At 44.5% G+C, this 26,442-nt stretch overlaps 1 protein-coding gene across 4 annotated transcripts in view; it reads left to right on the top strand.

Annotated features, from left to right (window-relative positions):
- The window catches only part of TLCD4 (TLC domain containing 4), a 394,086-nt gene that overhangs the window by 263,447 nt on the left and 104,197 nt on the right, over positions 1-26,442 (top strand). For all 4 annotated transcript variants that reach the window (XM_078641293.1, XM_078641289.1, XM_078641285.1 and 1 more), the window contains exon 6: positions 6,044-6,117. In XM_078641293.1, the coding sequence (XP_078497419.1) occupies positions 6,044-6,117 (74 nt within the window). The remainder of the gene's footprint in view (positions 1-6,043; positions 6,118-26,442) is intronic.

Raw genomic sequence — 26,442 nt, forward strand, 5'->3', positions numbered from 1 at the left:
ACACAGAGAGGCTGCCACAAAATATGCAAACATATTTCGTGCTTAAGGCAAAACATGCGCTTTCAAAATATATATTTTTTTAATATACAATTAGACTATACTTAGTACTACCATTAAAATGACTCACTCCAGAGCTCAGCTGCTATCGCCCTCCCAAAGGAATAAATCTTTGTCACTGCCAAGCTTCAAGAGATATATTTGCTGATTAACCAGTTGCACACCTTTACATATCTTTTTAGGTAGCAGGCACCCCGGCGAGAACGTTTTTTGTTCTTTAGCTCTCTGTCTCTTACTCGGCTTCACAGTACCGCAGACACTCCATTCCCTTTCATTCAAAGACACCAGAGGGTCAGCATTAACTATTAAGTATCAATGTTTCTAGCAAAAAATACAGGGACTGGCATAGGCATATCAATCCCCATATATCCTGTCTGCTTAAAATTCTGTCCAGAGGACTTAATAGGCAGGCTGCTTTTGCTGCTATATGTTATATGTCATATTAGTGACTGTGCTCTTTCTTTGACACAACAGGGACATAATGGAGATAGGTGAATTGTAAATTCATATAATCACCCTTTGCACTTATCTTTGGGTCAGAAGTGTCTACTTTCAATCATTGTTATTTCTGCTTTTGTAAAGCGCACTACCTCCAAAAGATTTCATGGCACTGACAAAATTGCATATAAATAGGTTAGATTTCTTGAGAGACTTCTAAGTTCCGAGGAATATCAACCCGTGGAATTTTCAGCAACATGCCATGGTGACTTATAGTCCACCAATGCAATTTTGCCTGATTCATCGTTTCCACCAAAAATGAAAGGATTTTCCATCATTATCAAGCTCTAAGTGAGGATTTGTCTAAAGTAATCATGTGTTATATTTTTCCTTAAATCAGAGGGTACACTTCTCCAGGACACGTGGCAAACTATTCCCGGCTTGTTGTGCCTATACTAAGAAAAAGTACCCACCAATGCACATACAACAGTATCTCTCCATTAGGGTTATTAAGAAATGTAAAAAGAGTAACAACTCAATTAGAATTTTGGAAAAAGACACCAAAGTCGTATTCAATGGGTGATGAATAGTGAACATGAATTGGCCTTGAAATAAGTATAAAGTTTGTATTGGTACATGAAACTGGTATTGGTAATGTCTTGGTATGAGGAGTGAGTTGTGGCTGCAAAACACTCTCTGTTCCCTCAGTGTCCTTGGCTAATCTTTTCAAATAGGGTTTAGTTTCGAAACCCACACTCCTTCAACTAAATCACTCTCCCCTTACAGGCTTCTGTTTTTCGATGTCCTTTCTTGTGCTCTAGAGGCTTCCTTGTTATCGTTTTCCTTTATTGTTTCCCTATAACATCCTACAGTCTATAATAGCTCATGCTGCTTCTTAAAATAGATCACAGCTACCACTGCTCCTCTTGCTGTCACATTAGTTCCTGCCTGTTTTTAAAAGAATCAGTCACGTTTTTCCTGACAAGTAGCAATGAGTAGGAAATCCATGTCTGCCATAATATCACTTAACATGCCTGTGAGCGATTTAAACTCACACAGACAGACTCCTACCTTAGGTTGCCAAGTAACATTTGCACTTTTTTAACCTGACTAAAATATGTTTGTATGATTTAGTTAAAAAAAGGAATCAACTGTTGATTCACACTTCTCTAATTCATGGTTAAAGTAAGGTTGATGATGCCAATAGTTATCTTGTACATACATTTATGGGAAATCATGCCAATATTGTTCTTGTACATGTATTTACGGGGAAGTGAGCTTTCATAGAGTTTAACATGTTAACTTTCTCCACTGTTCACTCTTGGTCACTTACAGACTTGGCATGTGTTATGACTGCATGGAGTACTATATTGGTCTGAGCCACTTGCATCCCATAAAACGAATGCATGTGTTTTATGTGGCATAGCCTTTCTTTATGCATGTCACTCCTTCTTCCACAATAACAGCATGCTGCATTTATGTTTTATAAACTAATAGTTTATATATGTTGGACAGAGCAACAAATGAAAAAAATAGCACTTTCAATCAGTAGTACATTTTCTTTAGGGTGTATTCCCTAAAAGAAACGTTGTTAAATATGTCTTCTGCAAAATCACTGTAGTTCATAAAAAGTATTTCATATTTTATTTTCCAAGTATTAATTCTAATCCTGATGTGTTGCTTTCAAGTGGAATGTGCAGGCAGGCAATATAATATGTGTAAGGCTAGCGAGTTCTGTGCAAAAGAGAATTTGTATAATCCCCAAAACAGGTATTGTTTCATGGAATAGTACCTCACTTCTGTTTTAGTAAGCCATTTCCACTATTAGTATTTCCATTGGCAAGTTAAAATAGCAGACATAATGTTTGTTTCAGTAGACCTTTTGGCTTGTTTTTAGTTGTGTTCTATTTAACATTATTATTATTGTTATTGTTGTTATTGTATGCTAGGTGAAATTATACTATAAACGTTATAAAGGTGGAGGGTGCCTCAATGAAGGTGTGCATATAGCATAGTTACCACTGTCAGATCAGCAAACATCCACAGAGATTATGTTTGTACCTTGAAAAGATGGCAGTTGCCATCATGTCCTTATGCAGACCGGTTTCTGTCTGGACTCACCCTACACCCACACAAATCATGTGGAGACATGGAACACCCTGCACATTTTTCATTTTTTAATGGGCTGTTAAACGGTGCCACACAATAAACCATCCTCTGTTCATCCAAAGGAACTGCTGCTGTAAGACTTCATGGGTGTGATTATTGCTCAATCAGTAGAAACCTTAAAGTAAGTTTATCTTCTGAGTACGATTGTGAATGATCACCTATCTGATATGACACCTCATTCATTAACATATTTGGGGGGAGGTGACTTTTGAATTATTACCGGAAAGTAAGGCTATGGCAACAAGGGACACAAATCAAGAGGTGAGAAGAAGAGTACTCCGAGTACAGGAGATTAATAAGCCCCCCATTACAAGTTGGTAGGTAATCAAAGTTTGGCTGGTTACTAGAGTTACAGGTCAAATCAAAATCACAAAACGTGCAGGACTACCACATTCCTGACTGTTACCCTCTACACACATTTAATATGTGAAGGGAAATGGGTCTAGAACTAGGGAAAGACACTCTGGAATTGGACCATAAACACCAGTACCTACGGTTATTTTCTGTATTTCCTGGTTTGGGGTTATTGATGTGATTTTACTGCATCACACACAAGGCCCTTGAACGAGGTTAATGTGAATCTAGAGGCTAAAGGAAGTTATTAAGGAAGGTATGTGAATAAAGATTTACCAGGGCATGGTCTAAAGGGGGAGTCCATGTTAAGGAGGCTAATTATGGTAATTCCTTTAGGAAGTAACTCCAGATGTGGAGACTTACATCTATGTTTGGTCTAGGTTTGCTTTTTTATAATTAACAGAATTCCAGTGGATTGCACTCACAACTGTATGACATGTACATTTCCAAATATAAACTTTACATCCACACTCTAATCTTAACCAGTTCCTGGACCAGGTTTACAGTATGTTTGTAAAAACAAAAATTTTATTCTGTAAAGCCTAGTTTTCTCCATGTGAAAAATATTTTTCCTTAAGCACCAACTTCTTCCCTATCTCCCCTGTACAATTTGGAGGTGTTACATTGTCTTCCCTACCCTGGAAGTCCAGCTGTGCATTCATTTGCAGGAGTATTTTTCTATGTGCTTCGGGGGTGGGAAACATCAGAGAAAACCTTTGTGAGTTTGTGAGTGTTCACAAGACTTTTCACAGTTGGAGCATCCCCCACCAATCCTTTCATATTCATTTCCTTCTCTGTTAGTGATCCATTATTCTGCAGTATCAACCAGATTTTATCTTCACACACCTGTTACTTGACATAAGAATATCTTTCATAAAGTAAAACATTGAAGGTTCCGGGTCACAAATATTTTTAGGTTATACTTACTTCAGGAGACAGTCCTGTTTAATTGCAGACATTTTGGCAATTCTTTGCAAAACTAATTACACTCACTATTATGTATTTTACTCTTGACGATGATGCCCGTTTTCAGAAACATAGAAGTGCAAATTACATGTGTAAGTGTGTTGTGCATAACCAGAGTCCTGGCTTTATGTGTATAGAACAAGTGACAGTCACTGTAAAAATATATCAAGATGCACATCTGTAACACATTTCACTAGGTTGCAGCAAATATCTATATCAGTCAACATTTAGCACATACAAGGAATGGGACTTGGGCAGATTATTGAAATGTGATTTTAAGTAAATTATTCAGATGTCCCTGCAACTCTTTAACTTCAGGAATTTGCTAATTTGCATAGCCACTTAGACAACATACCCTATAATGTAATGTTGTAAGATGCCATGTACAAAATCTTATTTTCTTAAATAATTTGTGAACACATATGTTCTAAACTTTTATGGACTGATTTTCAAAACATATCCCCTAAAAGCAAAACAAAGTCAATGTAATGATTCAGTTGAACCACTATAACTCCTGTCTTGTCTCTTGTTGATGCTGTTGGTTTATGCTGGGCAATTATAACTTCTCAGTTAGAATGTGGACTTACCAGTATGTAGAAGTACAAGCAAATTGAACTGGCCTTGTGGTATGTTGTGTTAAATGCTTATTTCATAGACCTTAATGCACCAGAAGAGATGTAAGTATGATTGAGAGTTGTTCTCTTGCAAATGCACTCGCCAGGTAAGACTTTTTATTCATTTTGCTATTTTCTCCCAAACTGCACTGATTTTTATATAAATGATTGCATTATTGCTTCTTATGATGTGTATTGTTGTGACCTTGTTTTTCTGTTGACGTTTTGAATAACTTTAATTCAAGAATCTTGATTACTTCTTCTTGCTTTTCTTCACCTTCAACGTAATTTGTGTACTGTAAAACCGTTTTTGCTAAAGCTAATGGTAAATTAGTTCACAGTTTAACAAGAGAAGATTATGGAAGAGAACAGGGAACAACAACTCCTCCAGTCTGGGCTCTGATTTTGCCGACCTGCAATTTCCAATATCTAATTGAAAACTAATATAGCAAATTGCTTTCAGCATTCTCGGAGTATTTAAAACAATGACATTTAAAAAAAACAACACTAAGTTCTTTCATCCTTGAAAGTATATCTCAAAACCTGCGTGGAGCAGGTTTGCAATCCAATACAAGTTAAAGCAGTTTAATGCACAAAGCAGAAATGTGTATGTTTTGGAAGGTTAATATTGTTACCACCCTCAAGTAGAGAGAATGCCATTTTTATAGATTTGATAGATTTCTGTATTACTTTTGTGCAGCCTGAGTATATTTGATGTAATGGAATGTTCTACCACATCTTGAATATGTTCCCAGTTAGAAAGTGGATTTACAAGTATGTAGAAGTACAAGTAAATTGAACTGCATTATGTTGTGTAAAATGCTGACACACATAACATAAATTTGAAATTTGATTTCTATGCATCATCGTAAATTGTTCACTTTCCACTTACAGTGCTCAAACGTATTATCTGGAGGGAAAATAGCCACATGTTAATCATGCCTTCGCTTGTGGTTTTACTAAGAGTTCTTCCACTGGAAGCTTCATGAAGATCTTTCAAAGCTTTGAAAGATTTGCAAAGTTCATAAAGCTTGGAAAAAAACCTTGTGGAAAGAAATCTCAGCAAAAAGCCACCTTTATTGGAAGGTGTCTCAATAGAAAATTATTTTTCTGGAAGATGTGTGCAATGTCTGAATTGTTTTTGCAGACATTTTATCCCAAAGGAATGGTTTCCCATTACGTAAATTAATCTGCAGCCAAAGCAAAATGCAACGTGTGTTTAAATATTGCATCTGAAATTACCATATCACCCATTCCTACAACCCAACAACTTTATGTTGTTTTCTTTTATAACAAGAGTAAGAAAGAGCTGGGAGTTTGTGGGTCCCTATGTCAATAAAGTGTAGTGTGCCTGACGTAGACATGGTGCTGTATCCGTAGATGGAATGCTAATGACTATTCTCAACTCATCGAAATCATGCCTTGTTGTGCCCTTTTCTTTTCAGGGAGAAGGGATGTTGCCATATTTTGGGAATTTCCGCCTCCTGGCAGAGTTCTCCACACCTTTTGTAAACCAACGGTAGGTGGATACCTAAGGAAGTTTAAGATATTCCTAAATTTATTTTTGTTTAATGTATTTAAATGCATCTGAATATTTGAAGCATTATTATAAACCGATATTTATCTACTGGAACAAAGAGCATATTTTTTCACATTCAGTGGGTGATTGCTTATCCTACTCATTTTAGGTTTACTATCTCATTGGCCTCCTATAGTGGAAGGAGAATTAGAGCGGTTTGTAGTAGAGTGTAATCGCACAGAACTAGTGTGAGCTCCAGGTGAATGAGGGGTCTGATCTCAGTGGACCACTGTGCTGCCTAGTGGTGAGGTCAGTCCCTCCCCCCTATGCTATTCTGCATGACATCACCCTGGGAAGGGGTCTCAGAGGAGAGGCCAGTAGCTCCCCACACCCTACTACGCACACCCGTCACCTAAGGGAAATGTTTTGGCAGAGACGCCAGTTTCTCCCCACACTCTACTACGGACATCCGTTTCCCAGGGGAGAGGTCTCAATGGGGTGGCCAGTCTACTCCCACACCCTACTGTGAACACTTGCCACCTAGGGAGGGGTGTTAGTGGAGATGTTAGGTTTGGCATGCCCATTATCCTGGGGAGGGGTGTCAGCGGAGAGGGCAGTCTCCTCTCATATACTACTATGCACAACCTTCAGTGTGGGCTGGGGTATCAGTGGAGAGGCCAGTCTCTCCCCCTTACCCTACTACACATGTCCACTGACAGGTCTCAGTAAAGAGGCCAGTAGCACCCTACTACACTTGACTGCAACCCTGGGGAGGGGGATCTCTGCGGAGAGGTCAGTCTGTTCTCACACTATATTATGCAGATTTATCACCTGGGGGAAAGGTGTCACTGGAGAGTTGAGTCCTTTGCCGCACCCTACTACACATGCCTGTTGTTCTTGGGAGGGGTGTCAGGGAAAAGGGCAGTTTCTCCCCACACCCTATTATGCACACCCATCAGCCCGGAGTGGGGTCTCAGTAGAGAGGTCCGACCCTCTCCACACCCTAGTATGCACAGCTGTCACCCTAGGGAGAGGTCTCAGGGTAGACGTCCGTCCCCCTCCACACCCTACTAGGCTCACCTATTTCTCAGGGGAGATGTCTAAGCTAGGTGTGAATTCCCTCCCAACTCTCTATGGTGCATGTCTGTCATACTGGGAAAAGGTCTCTGCAGAGAGGCCAGCCTCTTCCCACACTGTACTTTGCTTAGCCAGTTACTAGAGATGAGATGTATGAGCTTGCAAGACTCTTGCGGGTGTTGGATAAATATATGTAGAAGGGGGCCGTTTGGGTACTCACTCTCCCGCAGGTGTTATTTTTTACATAAAATTGGAGAAGAGAGTTGTAACATAAAAGTCGGATATTGAGCATGTAGGATAGCTCTAAAAAGGAGGCTTTTTTGTTTTGTAGAATTGTTTTGTAATGTTTTTGTTGTTTTTGGTTTTATGGGGAGAAATCTAAAAAATAGAACTTCTTAAAACGTAGTCGCTCTCAACTTAGAGGCAAAAGATCCTGCACCAGTTTCTCTCATGCAGCGCAGCTTAGATTAGAGGCAAACATAATAGTGCTGCACAGGCGGCAGTACAGTACTTTGTTTACGTAGGCAGGATTACAGTCTGCCTCCCAAGCTTGTACTTGTGGAGGTACTTGATCGCCTGCTTGTGCAAAAGTTGTTCCACTAGAAGTCGATACCACCGTTGCACTTTCTTGCATTTCGGCATGAAGTAACTGTGCTGGATGCACTGCCTTCATATGGCGCCCCTTACCGTTAGTGTCAAAGCTGTAATGTGTTTTTGTGCCTCTTAATAATTCTTTATGGCACAGCTTGCAGGTGCTAACTTTTGCAGACACCTTTTTGGCTCCAGCAAGAATATCGAAAATTTGCCAAGCAAGGAATGCCTTCTTAGGTTTGGTAGGCTCTGCTGTTCTTACTCGTTAGAATCTGACAAACATGACATGTTCAACAATGTCCTCCAGGAGATAGATAGAAAAGATAATGACTGGTCCCAGCAGTAGCTATGAGTGAAGCCAAAAACCTTTCTCAAATGAGGAAAGGAGAAGAGGGTACTTTGTGTAAAAATCATGACATTAATATTAATCAAGAGGGTACTTTGTGTAAAAATCATAACATTCTTCCTTTTTGTTTTGTTTTTTGTTTTCCAGTGTGGTTGATGTTTATTTTTGTGAATTGCCACCCCCTTTGTTTACATCATACATCAATATGGGCCTAGTTCACATAGTAAACCATATACCTGCACCAGCAGGATTCCTTGTAGGAATTCACAAAGCTTTCCAGAAATATGTTTGCAATACTGCTACAATCGTATGTTTTCCAGGTTTGTGTATTCTATTTTGCAATAGTGCGGAGGCAGAGTAAATATTTTACAATGACACAGGATCGTCAACAATTGGACACTGAAACGGTCTGTTGAGTTCCCTTCTTGGTTGCTTGAGGAAAGGGCGGGACCTACCAGTAGCCAGTGCACCATCCTGCACAGAATAACATACAGAAAAGGTGTTAGGTGTCAACTTAAGAAACTTTAGAGGCTTCCAGTTCAGAGAAAACCCCACAAAAGGGAGAAAAAAACTACTTGGCCATCTTCTAGCTCCTGGTTGAACATGAAGATTCATTTTTTTTTTTAATTCAAAAATCTTTAGTAAAATTGAGACAAAACGGAATTACAGAGTTGCACCATAACAAAATATTATGCACTGCGATCCAACATAAAAGTTCCAAAGATAGCACATACGTACACCATAATCAAAGACATTATAATAGGTCGAGGAGTCACCAATACCTATGCGGAGAAATTGACATGCACAGCACCATGTGTGACAGAGAGGGGGGGACACTGAGATACAGGAAAGGAAAGGGAGCAGAGAGGAGGTGACTCATTGACCTTCACCAGTGGCGGCCGCCAGCGGGGAGCGCGGGAGAGGTCGCCGGGTGCTGGGTATTGTGACTTAGGAGGTAGGAGACTAGCGGACCCAAATATCCAATGGGCGGGAACTAGCAGGCATAGGTCACAGAATTTGGACAAGAGGGTTTGGCATCGGGAGGCGTCATCAAGCCAATGGGCCACCTTCGGCGTGGGCCGGCGACCCCAGCACATGGAAATCCTGCGCTGCGCAAGAACCAAAAGCATAGTGATGAGTTTGCGGGAGGCATTTGGACAAAATTTGACGAAGCCTAAAAGGCAATACAGAGGGTCAGGTTGGAACGGGAAGGAGGTGATCTCAGAGATGATAGCGCATACCTCACGCCAGAAAGCAGAAACCTTGGGGCAAAGCCAGGTGAGGTGGGAAAAGTCAGCCGCGGGTGCAGAGCAGCGCAGGCACCTGTCGTTAGCAATGAGTCCCATCTTGTGTAATTGTACATGGGTCTGATAGAGCCTGTGTAAGTACTTAAAGTGTATAAGGCGCGGACAATAGTTGGGGGAGATGCGTTTGATCTGTGTACAGCAGTACAGCCACTTGGCCTTACCAATGCCTAGGTCCACCTCCCACACCAAGCGCGCCCTGTCAGTGTAGATGGGGGAAGCTGCCAGTGTGGAGGTGTACATTTTGAAGACCAGTTTCTGAGGTGAAGGGGATGTATAAAGAAAATTTAGAGTGGCCATCGAGGGGGGAGATTGGGGAAAGGTGGGGTGGAGCCTCCTGTAGACCGCCCGGAGCTGATAATACAGCAAAGTGTCCAAAGGGCCAGAATCTGGAGCAAGTGTATAGAACGTGTTCTCAGGATAGAGGTCAGACACGGAGGAGAGCCCAAGAAGAGCGCATGTTTCGCCATCCCTGAAGATTGGAGAGGAGGAAAAGCTGGGTGGTGAGCCATGGGCATTGCAGCTGCGGAGAGCGTGTCTGAACACGAAAATGTCCGGAGCCCATCCCAAGCCCAGCGAAGGGTCTCGACTGTGTCGACCTCAGCATGCGGGGGACGCGCCGGAGCAAACAGGGTGGTGGTGAGTGGCGACGGGGTGGTCAGGTCAGTCTTGACCGCGACATGGGGCTGGAACAAAGTGGGGTGAAGCCAGAAGTGAAGAAAGCTAGCCTGGGGGCTGAGGGTAAAAGTTTAAGGTCAGGGGCGCCGAGACCACCGCTTGACATCAGAACAGTTAAGACATTATATGCAATTCTGGGTTGTCTGCCAGCCCAAATTACATTAATCACAAGGGAGCGGAGTTTGCAAAAAAAGTGAGCGGTGAGGAGGATGGGAATATTGAGGAGTAAATATAGGAACTTCGGGAGCACCACCTTCTTGACAATGGCTATGCGACTGCCTAACTCCAGAGGGTGATTTTAGATTCCAACCAATCCACCGCACGTCCAAAGTTGGCTCTTCATAGCTCGTCAACGTCCTTCTCAACCAGATCCCAAGGTATCTCGAGACTCAGTAGCTCATACAAAAGGAAAATCCGGATCAAAGGGCAATGTAGCATCGGTGAGAGGAAACAGTACAGACTTGTTCCAGTTCACCTGGATGCCGGAGTATCCACCAAAGCGTATCACCTCATGGACTAGAGGGCTAAGATTCTCCTGAGGGAGACGGACGTATAAAGTAGCATCATCGGCAAACGTAGAAACCATAAGAGCGCGAGACGTGAAGCTGATGCCCCTCTGGGGGATATGTTGGTGCAGACGAGCCGCAAGAGGCTCCATTGTGATGGCGAAGAGCATTGGCGACAACGGGCAGCCCTGCAGCGTGCCGCGCATGATAGGGATAGGATTGAAGATTTGGCCGTTGAGTCAAAGACGGGCGGTGGGAAGAGTATAAAGGAGCATAACTTTACGTATGAAGATCAAACTCAAACCCTCATAACATTGATATTAACCAATCAAATGTGTTTTATGGGTGTGTTTAAACTCTTGCAGTCTTGCGCGTGTCTCACGGGATGCTCGTGGCATTGTAAATCAACTAAATTAGTAATATTTTGTTCATACTGTATCTTTTTTAATTATCTGTTTATACATTTTAACAATAGAAACAAAACAATCGGCATTTCACATAAAAATACACAAAAAATGAGTTAATATGGCATTTCATTGGGATTCATAATCAATTACAGTCGTATAGCATTTGGATGCAGAAGGTCGTTAAGGGGACACAGGCTCATCCTCAACTGTAGTCGCTGGTGGAACACAAATTTCTCCCCTATATGCATTCCATTTGGTCCACACGCGGGCCCACTTGTGGAGGCAGCCTCTTGCCACGTAAACTGATTTTTCCCTAAACGTGCACCAATCAAGATTGGTCTTCCACCTGACAAGAGTAGGGGTTGAGGTCCCTCCCCAGAGCTGAGCGATATCTCTTTTAGCGACACCGGCTCCCAGGGTGACCCACAATTTCCCAGCCCCTGTCAAGTCAGTGGGTTCCCACACGTTTAGCAAACATCTCTTAGCTTCCGGGTGAATATTTTTGTGAAGGACGTCCCTCATGACTATGTGTATCTCCCTCCAATATCTTTGTATCTGCTCACACTCCCGGAGAATATGCTTGAGGGTGGCGACCTGCCCACATTATCTTCTGCACTCTCTCCCCGTCTCCTACGGATCAACTGAGGCCCGGTGATGTATGTTCTAGGGAGTATTTTTAATTGCACCAGTCGAAGACGAGCGGAAATTGTCACCTCTCGAGGGCAGGCCACTGCCTCCCTCCACTCCTCATCGTCAAGCAGCAAGCCATCCCTCTCCCAAGACACACAGAATGCAACTAGGGGGTCAGGTGTGTTGTAGACCAGTTTTTTGTAAGTGACCGAGATGGCTCTCTGCGGGAGCAGCCCATCCAATAATCTGCCCTCTAGTGGGGATGATTCGGGAAGGGAGGAGCCTGTCTAAGGTCATGATGAGGGCATGCCGGACCTGCAGATAGCGGAAGTATTCAGTACCTCGAGCTCGTACTGTTGTTGCAGCTGGTCAAAGCTTAGCACATCACCCTTCACTCAGAGATCACCAATTCGAGAGATACCAATAAGGTCCCATTTATCAAAACCCTCGGAGGAATATAAGCTACCAAGTTTCTCTGAGTCCCACAGTGGGGTAGCTAGTGTCAGTTTACGGTCCCAACCCAGACTCTTATTTACGGAATGCCAGACCCGGACCGAATGCATGGCGGGGCCGGTTAAGGAGAGCTTCTTGGGATCTGCATAGAGAGCTCTGCTGTATGTTCCGCTCAGCGGCAGCCACCTTTCCATGGCATAGCCCGGATCTCCCGGGGTGCGATATGTGCCCTGGTTAATGGCGGCAAGGTGGGCCTCCCAATAGTATTTTTAATATCTGGGAGGCTAATACCACCATCGTACCCGTTAAGGACTAGTTTATGAAGCGCTATTCTCGGTCTCCCCTCCCATAACAACTGCCTCAGTAACTTCAATGTCTTTGAACTACCTCACCAGAACAGGATAGTTTTGTAAGGCGTACAGGAAGCGGGGTATGGCCATCATTTTAAAAAGAGCGACTCGACCCAGCAGCGAGAGAGGGAGCGCTTTCCAGCTGGCTACGTCTCGACGCAGGCGCTGTAGGGGCGGGAGCAGATTCTTTTCATAACGGAGCTTGGGGTCTGCTGTGACAAAGATCCCGAAGTATCGAAACCCATCTTTTACAACCTGTATTGGACAGCCACGGGGGACAGCCGGAGCTTCGCCACTCAGTTTGTAGAGCAGGGATTTATTCCAGTTGATAGAATAACCTGAAAACCTACTGAAGGATATGAAGATGTCTAAGACACATATGAGCGATTTCCTTGGGGAGGTCAGGTACAGAAGGATGTCATCCGCATAAAGCGAGATGCGATCTTCCCATTCCGCCGACCACCGCAGTCCTCGCATGGCCGAGTCACGCCAGATCCAGGCGGCGAGAGGCTCCAAGGATAGGGCGAATAGCAGTGGTGACAGTGGGCACCCCTGTCTGGTACCTCGACCGAGAGTAAAGGGGGCGGACCGTTTGTTATTTACTATCACCTGTGCTAGCGGGGCGGAATAAAGGAGTCTGACCCATGATATAAATTTAGGCCCCAAACCCCAATTTGAGAAGGACGGCAAAGAGATAGGGCCACTCAATAGTGTCAAAAGCCATAGATGCATCTAAGGATAAGATCACTGCGTCTTCTCTGATAGTGTCGGCCCGCCGTATCACTCCATGCACTCGCCGCAAGTTCAGGGCCTTATTACGGTGGGGCATTAAGCCCGACTGGTCCGGGTGTACCAAGGCATTAATCCGATGCGAGAGGCGGGTGGCCAAGAATTTTCGGGTCTGCATTTAGCAGGGAGATGGGCCGATAAGAAACACATCTATCTTTAGGCTTCCCCTCCTTTGGAATTATCACTATCAACGCTAGTCGTTGATCAGGCGGTAACTCTCCCTTTCTCCTACTCTCCTCCTACAGGGTGCAGTTTATAGAGCTCAGTGGGTAGCCCGCTGGGGCCCACTGCCTTTCCCGGTCGAAGCTGCCTGATTGCCTGTGCAATTTCATCGTTGGTTATGTCACTATCTAAAAAACTCCTGTCTTCCTTAGGGAGTATTGGGAGGTGGATGTCTCGAAGGAGGTCAGCAGAGTCCGATTCCAAGAGGGACGACAGCGACCTATAAACGGTTCTGTAGTGTGCAGCAAACTCCTCGGCAATGTGGAAGGGATCTGTTAACCTTGCCCCTGAGTCAGCCTTCAGTTCGGGCACCAGGCAATTGACCCTTTCCTTCTTGTCCAACCCGGCGATTAGTTTGCCTGCTTTGTTGCCCCATTCATACACTCTACCATCTCTCTCCTTTCCCCAGGTTTTGGCCCGTTCCGTAACGATGGCTTTATACTCATCTGTTTTCAGTTGCAAGAGGTGAATTGTTTCCGGGGTATCTCTCTTCCCAGTATCAGACTCTAATTGGATGACCTCCTGTTCAATCTCGTCTAGCTCTTTGGAGTTTTCCTTCCTGACTCCCGCTATAAAGAGAGGACTGCCCCTCTATTCACTGATTTGAACGCTTCCCAAAGGGTCTGGGGGAGACAACGGAGCCAGGGTTCTCCTGGAAATAAGTCAATCGCCTGCAAAAGGTCCTTGCGAACACTTGGGTGTCGCAAGAACCAAGGGTTGATGGGTGCCACCATGTCAATTCTTTGGTCTCCTAGAACCCGCCGGGCCCACACCAGAGAGTGGTCAGATATGTCAAGTGCAAGGTGGCGAATCTCTGTGATGTGCGTGAGTTGAAAGGCGGGCAGGAGTAGGTAATCAATCCGGGAGAAGCTACGATGAGCGCCCGAGAAAAAGGTGTATTGTGAGTCCCCGGGGTGGAATGTCCGCCAAGCGTCCGAGAGGCCGAACGCCTCCAGGAAGTCGGGAAGCCAATTACCTGAAGGGCCCATCGCACGGGGGGTTGTCGGTCCAGCATACCGGATGGCACAGTGTTAAAGTCACCTCCCACCAGCAGTAAGCCTTCCGTTAGGGAAAGAAGCTGAGCCCCCAGATCTGCAAAAGTCTGACTCTGCAGCCCAGGCGGGACATACACCGACACCAATGTCAATGCCCTTCCCTCCCATTGTCCCGTGGTTGCGACATAACTGCCACGATCGTCAGTGTGCGTGGACTGAACCGAAAAGGGAAAGGAGTGTTTAGCCATGATTCCCACTCCCCTAGACCCAGAGGTAAAGCCAGAATGCGCAAAGAACCTGTAACCCCACCTATTTAAAATCTTGCACGTATTTCCAATGAGGTGCGTCTCCTGGAGGAAACGACAGCTGTGGAGTGCCGCCTTATATATTGCAGGACAATAGTGTGTTTTACCTTGTCCCCCAGCTCACTAACATTCCAACTGATTATGGTAAAACTTTTGTCCCAGTGCGTAACCATGATTGTGAGTAGCTGGAATTCCATAACCCAAAGCCATATTCATCAGTGAAGCCGATAACACAATAACGAACCACCCCTTACCACCAACCCCCAATCCAACACCCCACTCCCTGCCTCCCTGCACCCCGGGCACCAACCAGCCCATTAAACAAACTATGCAGAGTGTCTGTTGCCCCAAAAAAAACCAACACTAGTCAAAAGCGGTGTAGAAGGCCCCTAACCCCCAAACCCTCCCCCTCAAAAAAAGGGGGTGGGGGAAGAAAATACAAGAAATTAGTCCTCCATTGGGCGGCCGCCATAATTCAACATTCAAGGATACGGAGTCCTCAACCTCAGCGTATACAGTTCCGCACCGCAGCACAACCAACCAGGCCCGGGACCAAAATAATCAGGCTACACTGGACCCCCAGAGTGGGCCTATTTGACGCTAGGTTCGACACAACAAGTAGTGTCACTAATTACAAGGATCAGCGTGGGTTGTGCTCCCCGGCGTCTCGCCATCCCTCCAGCCAGTCCGCCACCGCTTCTGGATGATCGAAGAACCAAGTTTTTCCATTCACCTCTTCTCACAGTTTGGCAGGGAAGAGCATGGCGTATTTCATCTCTCTGTCTCTCAAAGTCTTTTTGATGGCCAGAAACGACCCACGCTGCCTTGGCACGGCCTGAGTGAAATCCGTAAAAAAGGTTACAGTTGAGTTTTCAAACCGGAGCAGCGGGGAGATCCTGGCACTTTGTAATATTACATCCCGGTCCCTGAAGTTAAGGAGTCTCGCCAGAATCGGGCGAGGGGGCCCCGGCTATGGGGGTCCCCCCGGGACCCGGTGGGCGATCTCAGCTACAAACAACTTCGAAAGGCCCTTCGGTTTGAGGTGATTGAGCACAAGGTCTTCAACAAACAAGTCTGGTTTCTCCCCTTTGGATTTTTCTGGAATACCTAGGATGCGAATGTTGTTCCTCCAAGAGCGCCCCTCATAATTATCAAGCTTCTCCAGTGCTCGTTTTTTAAAGGTCTGAAGGGCCTGAACTTCAGTTTGGAGATGCGAGACGTCCTCTACAAGATTACGTGGTGATCTCCAGTTGCTTGACTTTTTCGTGTGTTTTAGCGAGGTCTGCCCTGATAAGTCACTTCTACAGTGATGGCGCCGGTGCGTTGTTCCATGGAGGTGCGCACCCCCGCAATGGCCTCCATTACGTCTCTTAGGGAAAGTTCAGGGGTGTTGCTGTCCAACCCACCAGCAGTTTCCACCCGGGAGGGGCGTTCCCCTGGGACAGGTATATTTATCCAGTTTACTTTGCTGCTATGTTTTTTGGAACCTTGACGCTCGCCATTACGACTGATTCTGGGAGATTCAGGCTGCACAGTATCTCTCTCAACCATCAGGTTCCCCCCAAATCTATCAATGGAGACCTTGCCACGATCAGGTGGGCACAGGGCCCCACTCAGGCGGCGAATGTATCCCCCAGAAAGCCAAGAGGCCCGCAGTTCCTGATCATAACCATCTCCCAGGTCCTTCAGGGTCATATCACATCACTTCAGGACATCATTATAAGTGCTTGGCACCCCAGGATCCACTGCCTTCTCTGCACCGCGTCATCTGCCCCAGGGGGGGCTGAGAGGGGGGGGGTCAATTATGGAGGCGTAGGGCCCGAGTTGCGTTGATCCTTTCCCCCGGGCGACTGGACTCACCGCACTCAAGATAGGCATCTCCGACTTCCAGGAAGGGGAGAGACAGCCCCCGCTGACTCCGCACTCGTTTGGGATCTCGCGGACCAGGTCGCCAGCCGCGGCGATGATTTGCCACGTGCCCGCACTCAGGCGCGGTCACAGCGGCCCCAGCAATCACCTCAGGACGCGGCCTCAAGCTGCAGGAAGGCCCCAGGCCGTGGCAGACAGCGCTCCGCAAAGCAGCGTTCGGCAGGATCAAAAAGCGGGTCTGCTGGGTCCCAGTCACTTCAGGCAGCCAGTCCCACCTTCGGGACTCGAACATGTATTGCGGATGGAAGGGTTTTAGGCCGGAGGGCTCGGAGGTACATCAAAACGCGACCATCAAGCTGTGGCACGTAACCACGCCCCCCATAATGTATCGTGATAATCTATTATTTATGTTTTTTGAGAAAACATATGTAGTCACTGTATAATTAAAAGGACTGCTCCAAGAACAAAGAAACTCGCTGTCAAGCATGTAGTATGCAAGCTACACCATAGAGAGATTTCCTGTGGCACAAAAACACAGTACAGCTTTGGCACCACTGGAATGTGGTGCCATATAAACTTTGTGCACTCAGCATGCTTAGCTTGTGCTTAATTGCAGAGAAGCGAGTATCCACTTCTGGAACACCAGCAGGAGCACAACCAGGCCGCCCTACACCACCACAGGTTGAAACAAAGGAAGCTGATACCAGCATAGCTTACTTTAATAAAGTAATATAATGCTGCCTGCTCAGCACAATCATTATTTTTACGTGAGCTCAGCCAAACAGTTTGTGACAAGCTTGATCTGGAACATAAATGTCCTCCCAAACTGTTTTTTTCTCCTAGTTCGTTGTTTCTGGTTTAACTTAGTTGTTTATTCCGAGTTTCCTGCTGCACTTCCATTGTTTTCAATGAAGCTCTCAAAATTACTAGGTGCTTCTAGGTGTTGCGTTTAATAAAAAAAATGATACTTTACGTTAAAAAAAGCAATAAATCCCAGTCACATCAGCTGGGATATGGACCGCACGATGATAACTGAGAAATCAGTATATGTTCACCGGGGTTGTCTCAAAAAATGGGTTCGGTATGGGGAAAATGGAATCGATTCCTCAGTGATATTTGTGAACCCCCTCTAGAAGAACAGGTATCAGAAGATAGCGATTAACCAGTAAAGTAAGGGATGACAGGACATGTGCCACAACGCATAACACTACAACAAACACCAAGGGGTTCGTGAAACCTGTAAGTTGATGTATAAGATATACCACTGCTAAATAGGTCTATATCATCTATTGTATACGCCTTTGAATAATGCACTGATGTATTTGCTTGATTGTCTACATATATCTTAAATGCCAATAACATATTTAACGAAAAAAAAGCAAGAAATTCACAACGAAAAACAAAGTTTAAAGCAACGTTATAGTTTTTATTTTTTAAATTTTTATTGGAAATAAAAGAGAATTACAGTGATACATTAGCATTGCAGTGTACAAAATCATGAGCTAGTTACAGAACATCTATCCAGCTTATAACACAGGAATATAACAACACTGCCAGGGGCGCAATAGTTGAGCTGACCTTGCAGCCATATGTACTAGAACTACACCCAATGTAACATTGAACATTAATAATTTCAAACCATACAGTTGTCAGCCATCCAGCCCAGCGTCAACCCAGAATGTGGTGCAATACATCAGCCAAATTAACAAGATTAAGCAGGATCATTACCTTCAGCTTCTTCCTTTTCCTTCCCAACCAGGTAATGCAGATAGAGACCCCAGAAGCTTTTGGGGCGGTTTTGGGGGTGTAATGGACCATTATACAGTTCAGATTGTGTATTACAATTAGGGCTCCCGGTTTTATGTTATTATTATTTTTTTACTTTTCCGTCTGTATTTATCCATATTTATTTTTTGTCAACTTTATCTGTATTTATCCATATTTATTATGGGTTTTGTGGAAAAAATAACGCTGAAACGGATATATTTCCACATTTATTTAGCCAATAAATATGCAGTCATGCTTGAATGCCTGCGCAGGGGCGTAACACAGGTCCCCCGCAGTGCGGGGGGGCCCTAAGCTCCAGAGGGCCCCCTCAGCACTGCACTCTGCCTAGAGAGCTCCTGATTGAGCCTGGAGGGGGCCCCTCTGCATGCCCGTGTAGGGAGGCCCCCTCAATTTTCGTTACGCCAGTGCTGCCAGGTTTCAGTGATATGAACACCCGCAGTAGATAAATCAATGCACATTGTTTTCTTTTTTAACCTCCTTACCTATCAATCCACAAAGTTATTGGCCTGGCATTCATGGCAAAGTGTATTAAGAATCACTCAAAAAGCACCCAATTTCCGCTTTTATCCACATTAAAAAATATATACAGTCAAGAAAATAAATAGTTTTCTGTCTGTATTTATCTGTAAAAATCAGTAAAAACGGAAAACAGGGAGCATTAATTACAATACACCATATATTTGGACCAGTCTGCAACAGACGGCGCTGGTCTGCAGGCCCATGGTATCGCAATCCTACAATTAGCAAGCAGCAAACCCATATGTATTAATCGCTGCATGTCTTTCTGCAATTGCCCAGTGTAACCCAGTAGGGCAGCTGCGGGTCCAGGGACAGCAAAAGGCCCGTGATTTTGCTCAATGTTTGAATAATCTGCACCTGTACTTCATAATCTCTGGGCACGACCAGGCAGTGTGCAAGCACCCAGCTGACCCAGTTCTACAATCCGCAGTGTCCCGCAGGCCATTGTGATGCCTCCTTTCCGGTGTGTAATAAACTCTATAAAGAAATTTAAAGTGGATAAGGCGATGCCTCCCTTTCAAGGAGACTTATTATGTAACCTCACAACAGTACTGGCAAGTGGCATAATCGAGAGCCACCCCCAGATCATTCTGCCATTCCAATTTAGCCTTGGTAAAATTATTCCTCTGTAGTCTCGTGACATGTCATAAATAATGGAAACAATCCTTCTGGGGGAGGCGGAGTGCAGAAGGAAAGAAAAAAGCCAAACTCAGGTGGCTCCAATATATCCTCACCAAGCATCTTGCGAAGAGCATGCCTCACCCTGTGAAAATGAAACTGAGCAAGTGATTTATAGCGTACCCCTCAACCTCAATCTTGGCCCACCCGCGGGCTCTGCCCTCCGAAAACAGATCGCTGACCTTAGTGATATTAAATGTCGCAAGAGCATGTACCACTTCCCTTTCCCTACAGACCGGCAACCAGTGACACCACTCTACTGGAGTCAAGGGAAAATACAGGACAGTGCCCACCTGTCTCTTAAATAGGTTAACAGAGTCCAGAATACCAGACTGCCTAGAGGGGGCATGAAACAACAGTAGTGGTAGAAGAGAGTGCAAGAGTGAGAGGCCTAGCTGGTCATGAATCTAGTGATATACGTGTGAGCTTCGCGCCACTCTGTAATATCATCCAAAATCCGGGGCCCCAAGATCTCCCCATGGAGTAGGGTAATGTGAGAATATCCCATTTGACGTGTGGATGTTTGCCGGCCCAGGCCAGCCTCGCTAATAGAGAATGAATAACCTTGAACATGTGCCTGGGGAGCACCTTCGGATGTTTAAAAACTAGAATAAAAACCTGGAAGTACCACCATTTTCATAAGGGATATGCGCCCCAATAATGACAAAGGCAGGCGAATCCATCAATCCTCATCCTCTTCCTCTTCTAGCCTAGCAATTGCCTTGCCATAGTTCTCACTGAGAACCAGCTCTGAATCCATATGGACCTGCACGCCCAGAAAGCACACCGGGTCGCAAGCCACAGGAGGGGGTAATCTAATTCAATAGGCATCATGGCCGGAGACAAGGAAAAGATAGTTGACTTAGCCTAATTGATCTTGAGGCTAGAGAGTTCCCCATACCTCACCCAGGACCGGGGACAGATTCGTCTCTGGGACTCTGACATACAAGAGCGTATCGTCAGCATAGGCCGACACAAGTAAAGTTATGGTTAAAAATAAAATTTACTTCACATTTTTTTTTTAAACCGTAAAAATACACAGCAAAAACAAAGGTTAAACTATGAACATTTCAGAGACAATGTAAGGTTTTAAACTAAGAAAAGAACGCTTACATTCACCAGTTATAGTTATTAGTGCTAGCCATAACTTGTGCCGTGCCATGCACTGCTTATGACCTCACATATTACATCAATCATTACACGTTCTATGACCTACTTAATGACATCTCAAATTGATCCGGTGACATTATCCAGTGAGTATTTTTCAAAAACTGCAGATAGAATTACACCAAATTTAAGCAGAAAGCAAGATCTTTACTCAGAAGATGTACTTTTTGTGATTGTTGTGCTAATACATTCAGCCGTTTTTTGAGAAATTAAGGTTTTTAAAATAGAGATGTCTGGGTCACATCTGTTCTGATTGGCCACTTTAAAAGGGACTCGTCAATCAGATTAGTTGGTTACAGCCTAAACAATATGTTGTGGCAGTCACTGGAGGACTCGGGACTGGGTCCCCGTGTCCTGAAAATTAATTCAATAAATACATAAGGGGTAGTGTAGGCATACCCTGACCCTAAAGGGCACATGGGGGATCCCCATCCTTGATTAGCTACCCACAAAATGGACAGCATGTTGTGCCAACCTTTACAGGACTCTCGGGCAGGGTCCTCTTGAAATACATTGTAGAGAAATCCTGTTTGCCATGGTAGCACAAAGTAGCACATATAAAAGGTGATAACAGATTTTAGTCATAATATACGTCATTTGTTAGTGGTACTGTACTAATATTAGAAATGATGGTGAACTCTAAGGTAATTTTCCCCTGTCTAAAATACTGATCCTCTGCTGGGATTTGATGAACCAGGTTTGAACGAAAACCGTTTTCTCTCATAATTTTCTCCTAGAGGTTAAGGTAGGTGCTCGAGAAGCTAAAAGGTGAGCACATTTTCTGTAAATGCACACTATTTTCCTCAGCCATGTGAGAATAAAGTCTGAAATCCTGAGTAAAACACAAATCCACCAGAAGTAGCAGCCTATCAGTTGATTCCTAGTGTTCTCCTGCAGCTTCCTACAGTGTGAAAATTAACAACGAAAGTACTCACATTCTTATTTATGACAAAAGTATTGCAAACCTGAAGCATTTGAATTACAGCTGTAAAACATGAAATATTTCCTTTACAAATAAACAAAATGAGGGGGTTTATTTTGTCATATAAATTATGGTTAGTGCTGTAGAAAGCTAAATTAGAACACATTTTCGCTGCGTTCTCCAATATCTTCCTCATCCAATTCATTAAAATATTCTGACATGCAAAGTGGGACATACACTTTCAACACCAACAGCAGCCCAACCGTTAACTCACTGGTGATCAACTGCACTTTTACCACTGTGTTCTAATGAGCAACTAGAGTGCTAAGATTCTGTATTTTTAACAAAAGAGTGGTACACCTGAAGACCATCTTGATGGAATTAAAGCTGTAAAACTGAACTCATTTCCTACAGAGGATAATAAAGTAAATTTAGAAATGAGGGAGGTTGATAACAAACAAATGCCCAAGATGGTGACACCAGACAAAAGGGCCCAATTGTACCCCAAATATAGCTGTGATAGTGCTCCAAAAACTATAGTAACTTCTGCAGCAAATAATTAAGTTATAACTTGGCTAATAAACATAAAAATAGCAATCAGTTTAAGAGCGCTTTGTCGCTCTTTAAAAAAAACTCCGAAAAGGTGTCCTCATTTGAGCTGTCTAGAATACTAAGCTATGAGGAAAAGAACCACTTATTTTGTTGCTTTTCAAAGGACATACTTTAAGTTTTACAGTTTTGATTCCATCCAGATGATTTTGGGTGTGCCAAATGTATGACATAAATATAGAATGTTAACACTCCAGTTGCCCCCGGGACAAGGAGAGCAAGCTGGCCATGTATAGCAGTCCAGCATGAGCTGCTCAGTGGACCACAAAAGCATGCAAGAGGGGGTAGGGACACGAGGCAACAGCAAGCTGACCTCTGAGGGCAGGTAGGAGGGGCTGAGCCAAGCAGACCGAGAACAAAGAGCAGGCTAGAGGGGAGCAGTGGTAGCAAGCTAGCAAACAAGGGCAGGAGATGCAGGCAAGGTCACACAGATAGAAAACAGAAGGAAAGCATTATAGGATCAGCAGTAACAGGCTAGCCATAGAGGGCAGGCCTCAGTGGGTTGGCCACCAACACTGGGCGGTTTGTGCCAACCACCTATTGGGAATGAACAGTGCAGTGAAGGTGTTGACTGAATTTGTTAAAAAACTAGAAATTTGTGAAAAAGCAAAAGATAAATAGACGTTGTAGTCGGGTATAGTAAATGATCTTGCCTAACATAAAAACAAATGTTCACTGAAAAAAATATGGCTAAAGTGACACTATAGTTAGTTATGGTAATAAAATCAAGGCTTACTGTGAGGGGTTCGAGAGAAATGGGAAATAGGCGGGTCTTAGTTAGAACGGGTTTTATTGTATCATACAGATGATCAGTACACGTTTTCCTTAGGGACACAGATCGACGTGGAGATCGACTTCTATTGGACCTCCTATGGCGAAGCTTAGTTGGGTCGAGTCGACGATAGCCTTCAGGACTCCGTCGGGGCGTTGCTTCCTCCGTGTCCGTCTTGACTCTCGAGACAAACAGACAAAGATAACGTCTTGTGAGAGTGGTGTTCGGAAATGTACAGATGATGGGGAAAAGGTGTGAGGAAGCAATAACCCGTGCAACACTCTTTTGTACAAGGTACCAAATGTGAGGGGAAGTGCTCGGGGAAGGGTAAACCGGGACAGGGGGATACCAATTTTATACTGTGGAACCGCCCTTATGTCCCACCCAGCATCTGATGGTATTGCGTACCTGGGTTAGCCACACACCTCCCCCGGGTGTGTGGCAGGGCGACTCGTGTGGACGTTGGCCTCCTGGCTTCTCCTCCGTCACAGGCGCCGCTACTCCTCCGCTCTCGATGTCCTCCGCTCTTTCCGCCTCTTCTTCAACTCTGCTCCGCACCCCCACACTCTTCCTCCCTGACTCCTCTTCGCTCCGGGTGAACAAGCACACCTTGTTCTGGCGTTCTTCCGTATAAGACGTCTCCGCCTCATCGTACAGACCCGCCCATTCTTCAGCTGCACCAAAATTAAAGGGCCAGTGTATCGTTTCGTCCTTCTGTGTGCTGGGTCCGGTATCGATGGGCTGTGAAGGGTAGAAGAGGGGGTTTGAAGGTGGTGAGACCCCCTGCAATGTTCCGTGGTCATAAACAGGAGTATACGGCGGGTCTATGCCGTTACACTTACGTTAAGAAAAAACCTACAAATTCGCCCAAAAAACAAAAGTATAAAGTAATATTATAATTGGGTGTTGAAGAGAGTTGAAACCTAACAGTTAAACGAAAAACACTGAAATTTGCCAGTTGCAGTTCAGTCAGATAACTGTTACTTGCTTCCCCTCCATGTACAACATATGACCTCACATATTACAACACTCATGACAAAGTAAATGGCATAATTGAGTAGTTCTCAAATGACAAAATTGATGACATCACTAATGACTCCATCCAAGTTACTGCTCCTCCAATTACTCAATAAACTGATTGATCATTGTAGAAAAGAAAGTAAATAATAAAGTACCCACAAATATATACAGCTACATTCACTATATGTACATGTGTTCATCTATGAAATATAAATAGCATAGTCCTGGAGACAAGCGTGATTCAGTATCATCAAATTTATATGATGCACAGCTGAACTACTAGCACAATTTTAAGTGTACGCGGTACTTCATTTAAACAAGGTAGAGACTGAGCGTAACTAGTTTGAGTTGCAGATGTATAATAGTATAGAATCTATCAGGCATTCATTCTAAATAAACAATACAAAACAAGTGGTTTCAAAGTACGCTTTAAAACCAGTTCTTTTCAATGTTTATTTGAAGCTCGCAAGTAGGGATGTGGCTGGCAGGTCCCCAGCAACAAAACGGGCCCCTACTCTGCCACCCCTCTGAAATGCCTGGTAGTCTGTCCAGCCCTGTGCAAGAGGGTTTTACTTCCTGCCTGTCAAAAAACTTAAAAGGTTGTGTTTTTTAGGAAAGACTGATTATTATTTGACTTTGGGCCTAGAGGTTTTTTAACTGGATCAGATTGCGTCATTCAGCCAAAAACGTTACATCGGTTACACTAGTAACCATAAAAGTGCCTCAAAATCACATCGTTGATATGCTCATACCAGTCTATTGTGCAAAATACGACATGTAAACACTCCAGGAGCAAATACATAGCATAGGCTCAGTAAGAGATAACATATAAAAAACCTCTTGGGTCTGCCATCATATCTAGTTGAAACCAAGAACTATCCTTATGGAATCCTTCCTTCTTCCAAATAGTGTAATAATAAAGTGCAAGCAGCGAGTAGCAATGAGTTTCCAAAGGCCCAATGTGAACTTAAATATAAAACAGAGATATAAAATCCACGAAACCTACACAAAATAATTTCATAGGTAAAAAGCAGCCACAAGATGTCCCTAATGTGCTAATGTGCTAGTGCTCACCCAACAGAAAAATCCCAACTAATTAGAACAACATAGTTTTTCTTCTGTTGATGGCTCCTTTTAAAAAGGCAATGAATGACCAGGGTGGGGAGATGCACACCGATGTACTCCAGGTAAACTATGCTCCACTTTAAAGAACTGTAAAGGTGTGCTCGCTTGTTTCCCGCTTTGCCAAATTACGCTTAGTATTAAACGAGTACAAAGGGAGCTCATGTGATCCCTATCAAGCTGCGCAACCAAGTCCATGACTCAATGAATCAAATAAATCAAATTGGGTCCCATTAAACGTACTTTCTCACGCCACACGCTGCCTGTTTGACCGCAACGCACTAGTCTTTACTGCTTTTGCCGCCACTGTCCCAGTCTACTCGGCTGGAAAACTATATTTCCCAGTATCCCCGGCGTGGCGCATGATCATCTGCGTCACTGGGAAGCGCCAGGACGCGCTCAAAAGACGGCACGGGTTCCCGCAGCCCGGGAAGCGCGCGGGTGTGCCCGGGCCAAGACCGGAGGAGTCCAGGCTGCCCCCCTCCCCGAGATCTGCATCATAAGAAGGTACAGTGGATGTTTCCTCTACTTTATATATCACCTCTAAGACCACTGAGTTATCAGCACCGACTCCTTGTTCGCTATATTCTTGTCACAGTAACATAACACGAAGATGAACAAGCGAGAGGGGAAGGGAAAGGGCGTGCAGCCGGGTGGGAGTATTGTGGGGACACTTGATCAATTTCTGATTAGGGCTACCTCCGTACTTGAACACGAGATAGTGCGAAGTCGATATCAAGAGCCTTTTTCTAATACAAGATCTTCCTTTGGGAGTATGGCTCCCCTCACTAGTCACGATTGCGGACTTAGCACTGATCAAGTAAGCGAAATAGCATCAGATGTAGTCTCTGATACAGTCCCCGAAATACTCACTGGTTCGACACCCTGTGAGTGTGTGCCCAAGCTAGAGCCAATCTATACCATCCAAAGAGCTTCAACCAGGGCATCAGGAATGACTAAAACCTCGAGCTTGGGACTAATTCCTGACCCCGTTGTGAAGAGGAAGAGGGGGGGGAGCAGAGAACCAAACATGCAAAATATGCAAGGCCGTCTAGAAGAGGGGGGAAGGATACAGCTGACTATGTTAGAGGAGTCCCAAGTTTCGCGGAAATACCGAACACTGACATTCCCCAAGCATCCTGTCTGGCCACTGACGAAGTTTTGTGGCAGAGGCTGGAAACCCTGGTTTTTACTATGCTAAACCCC

The sequence above is a fragment of the Lissotriton helveticus genome, chromosome 1_1, assembly GCF_964261635.1.
Source record: "Lissotriton helveticus chromosome 1_1, aLisHel1.1, whole genome shotgun sequence".
NCBI lineage: Eukaryota > Metazoa > Chordata > Amphibia > Caudata > Salamandridae > Lissotriton > Lissotriton helveticus.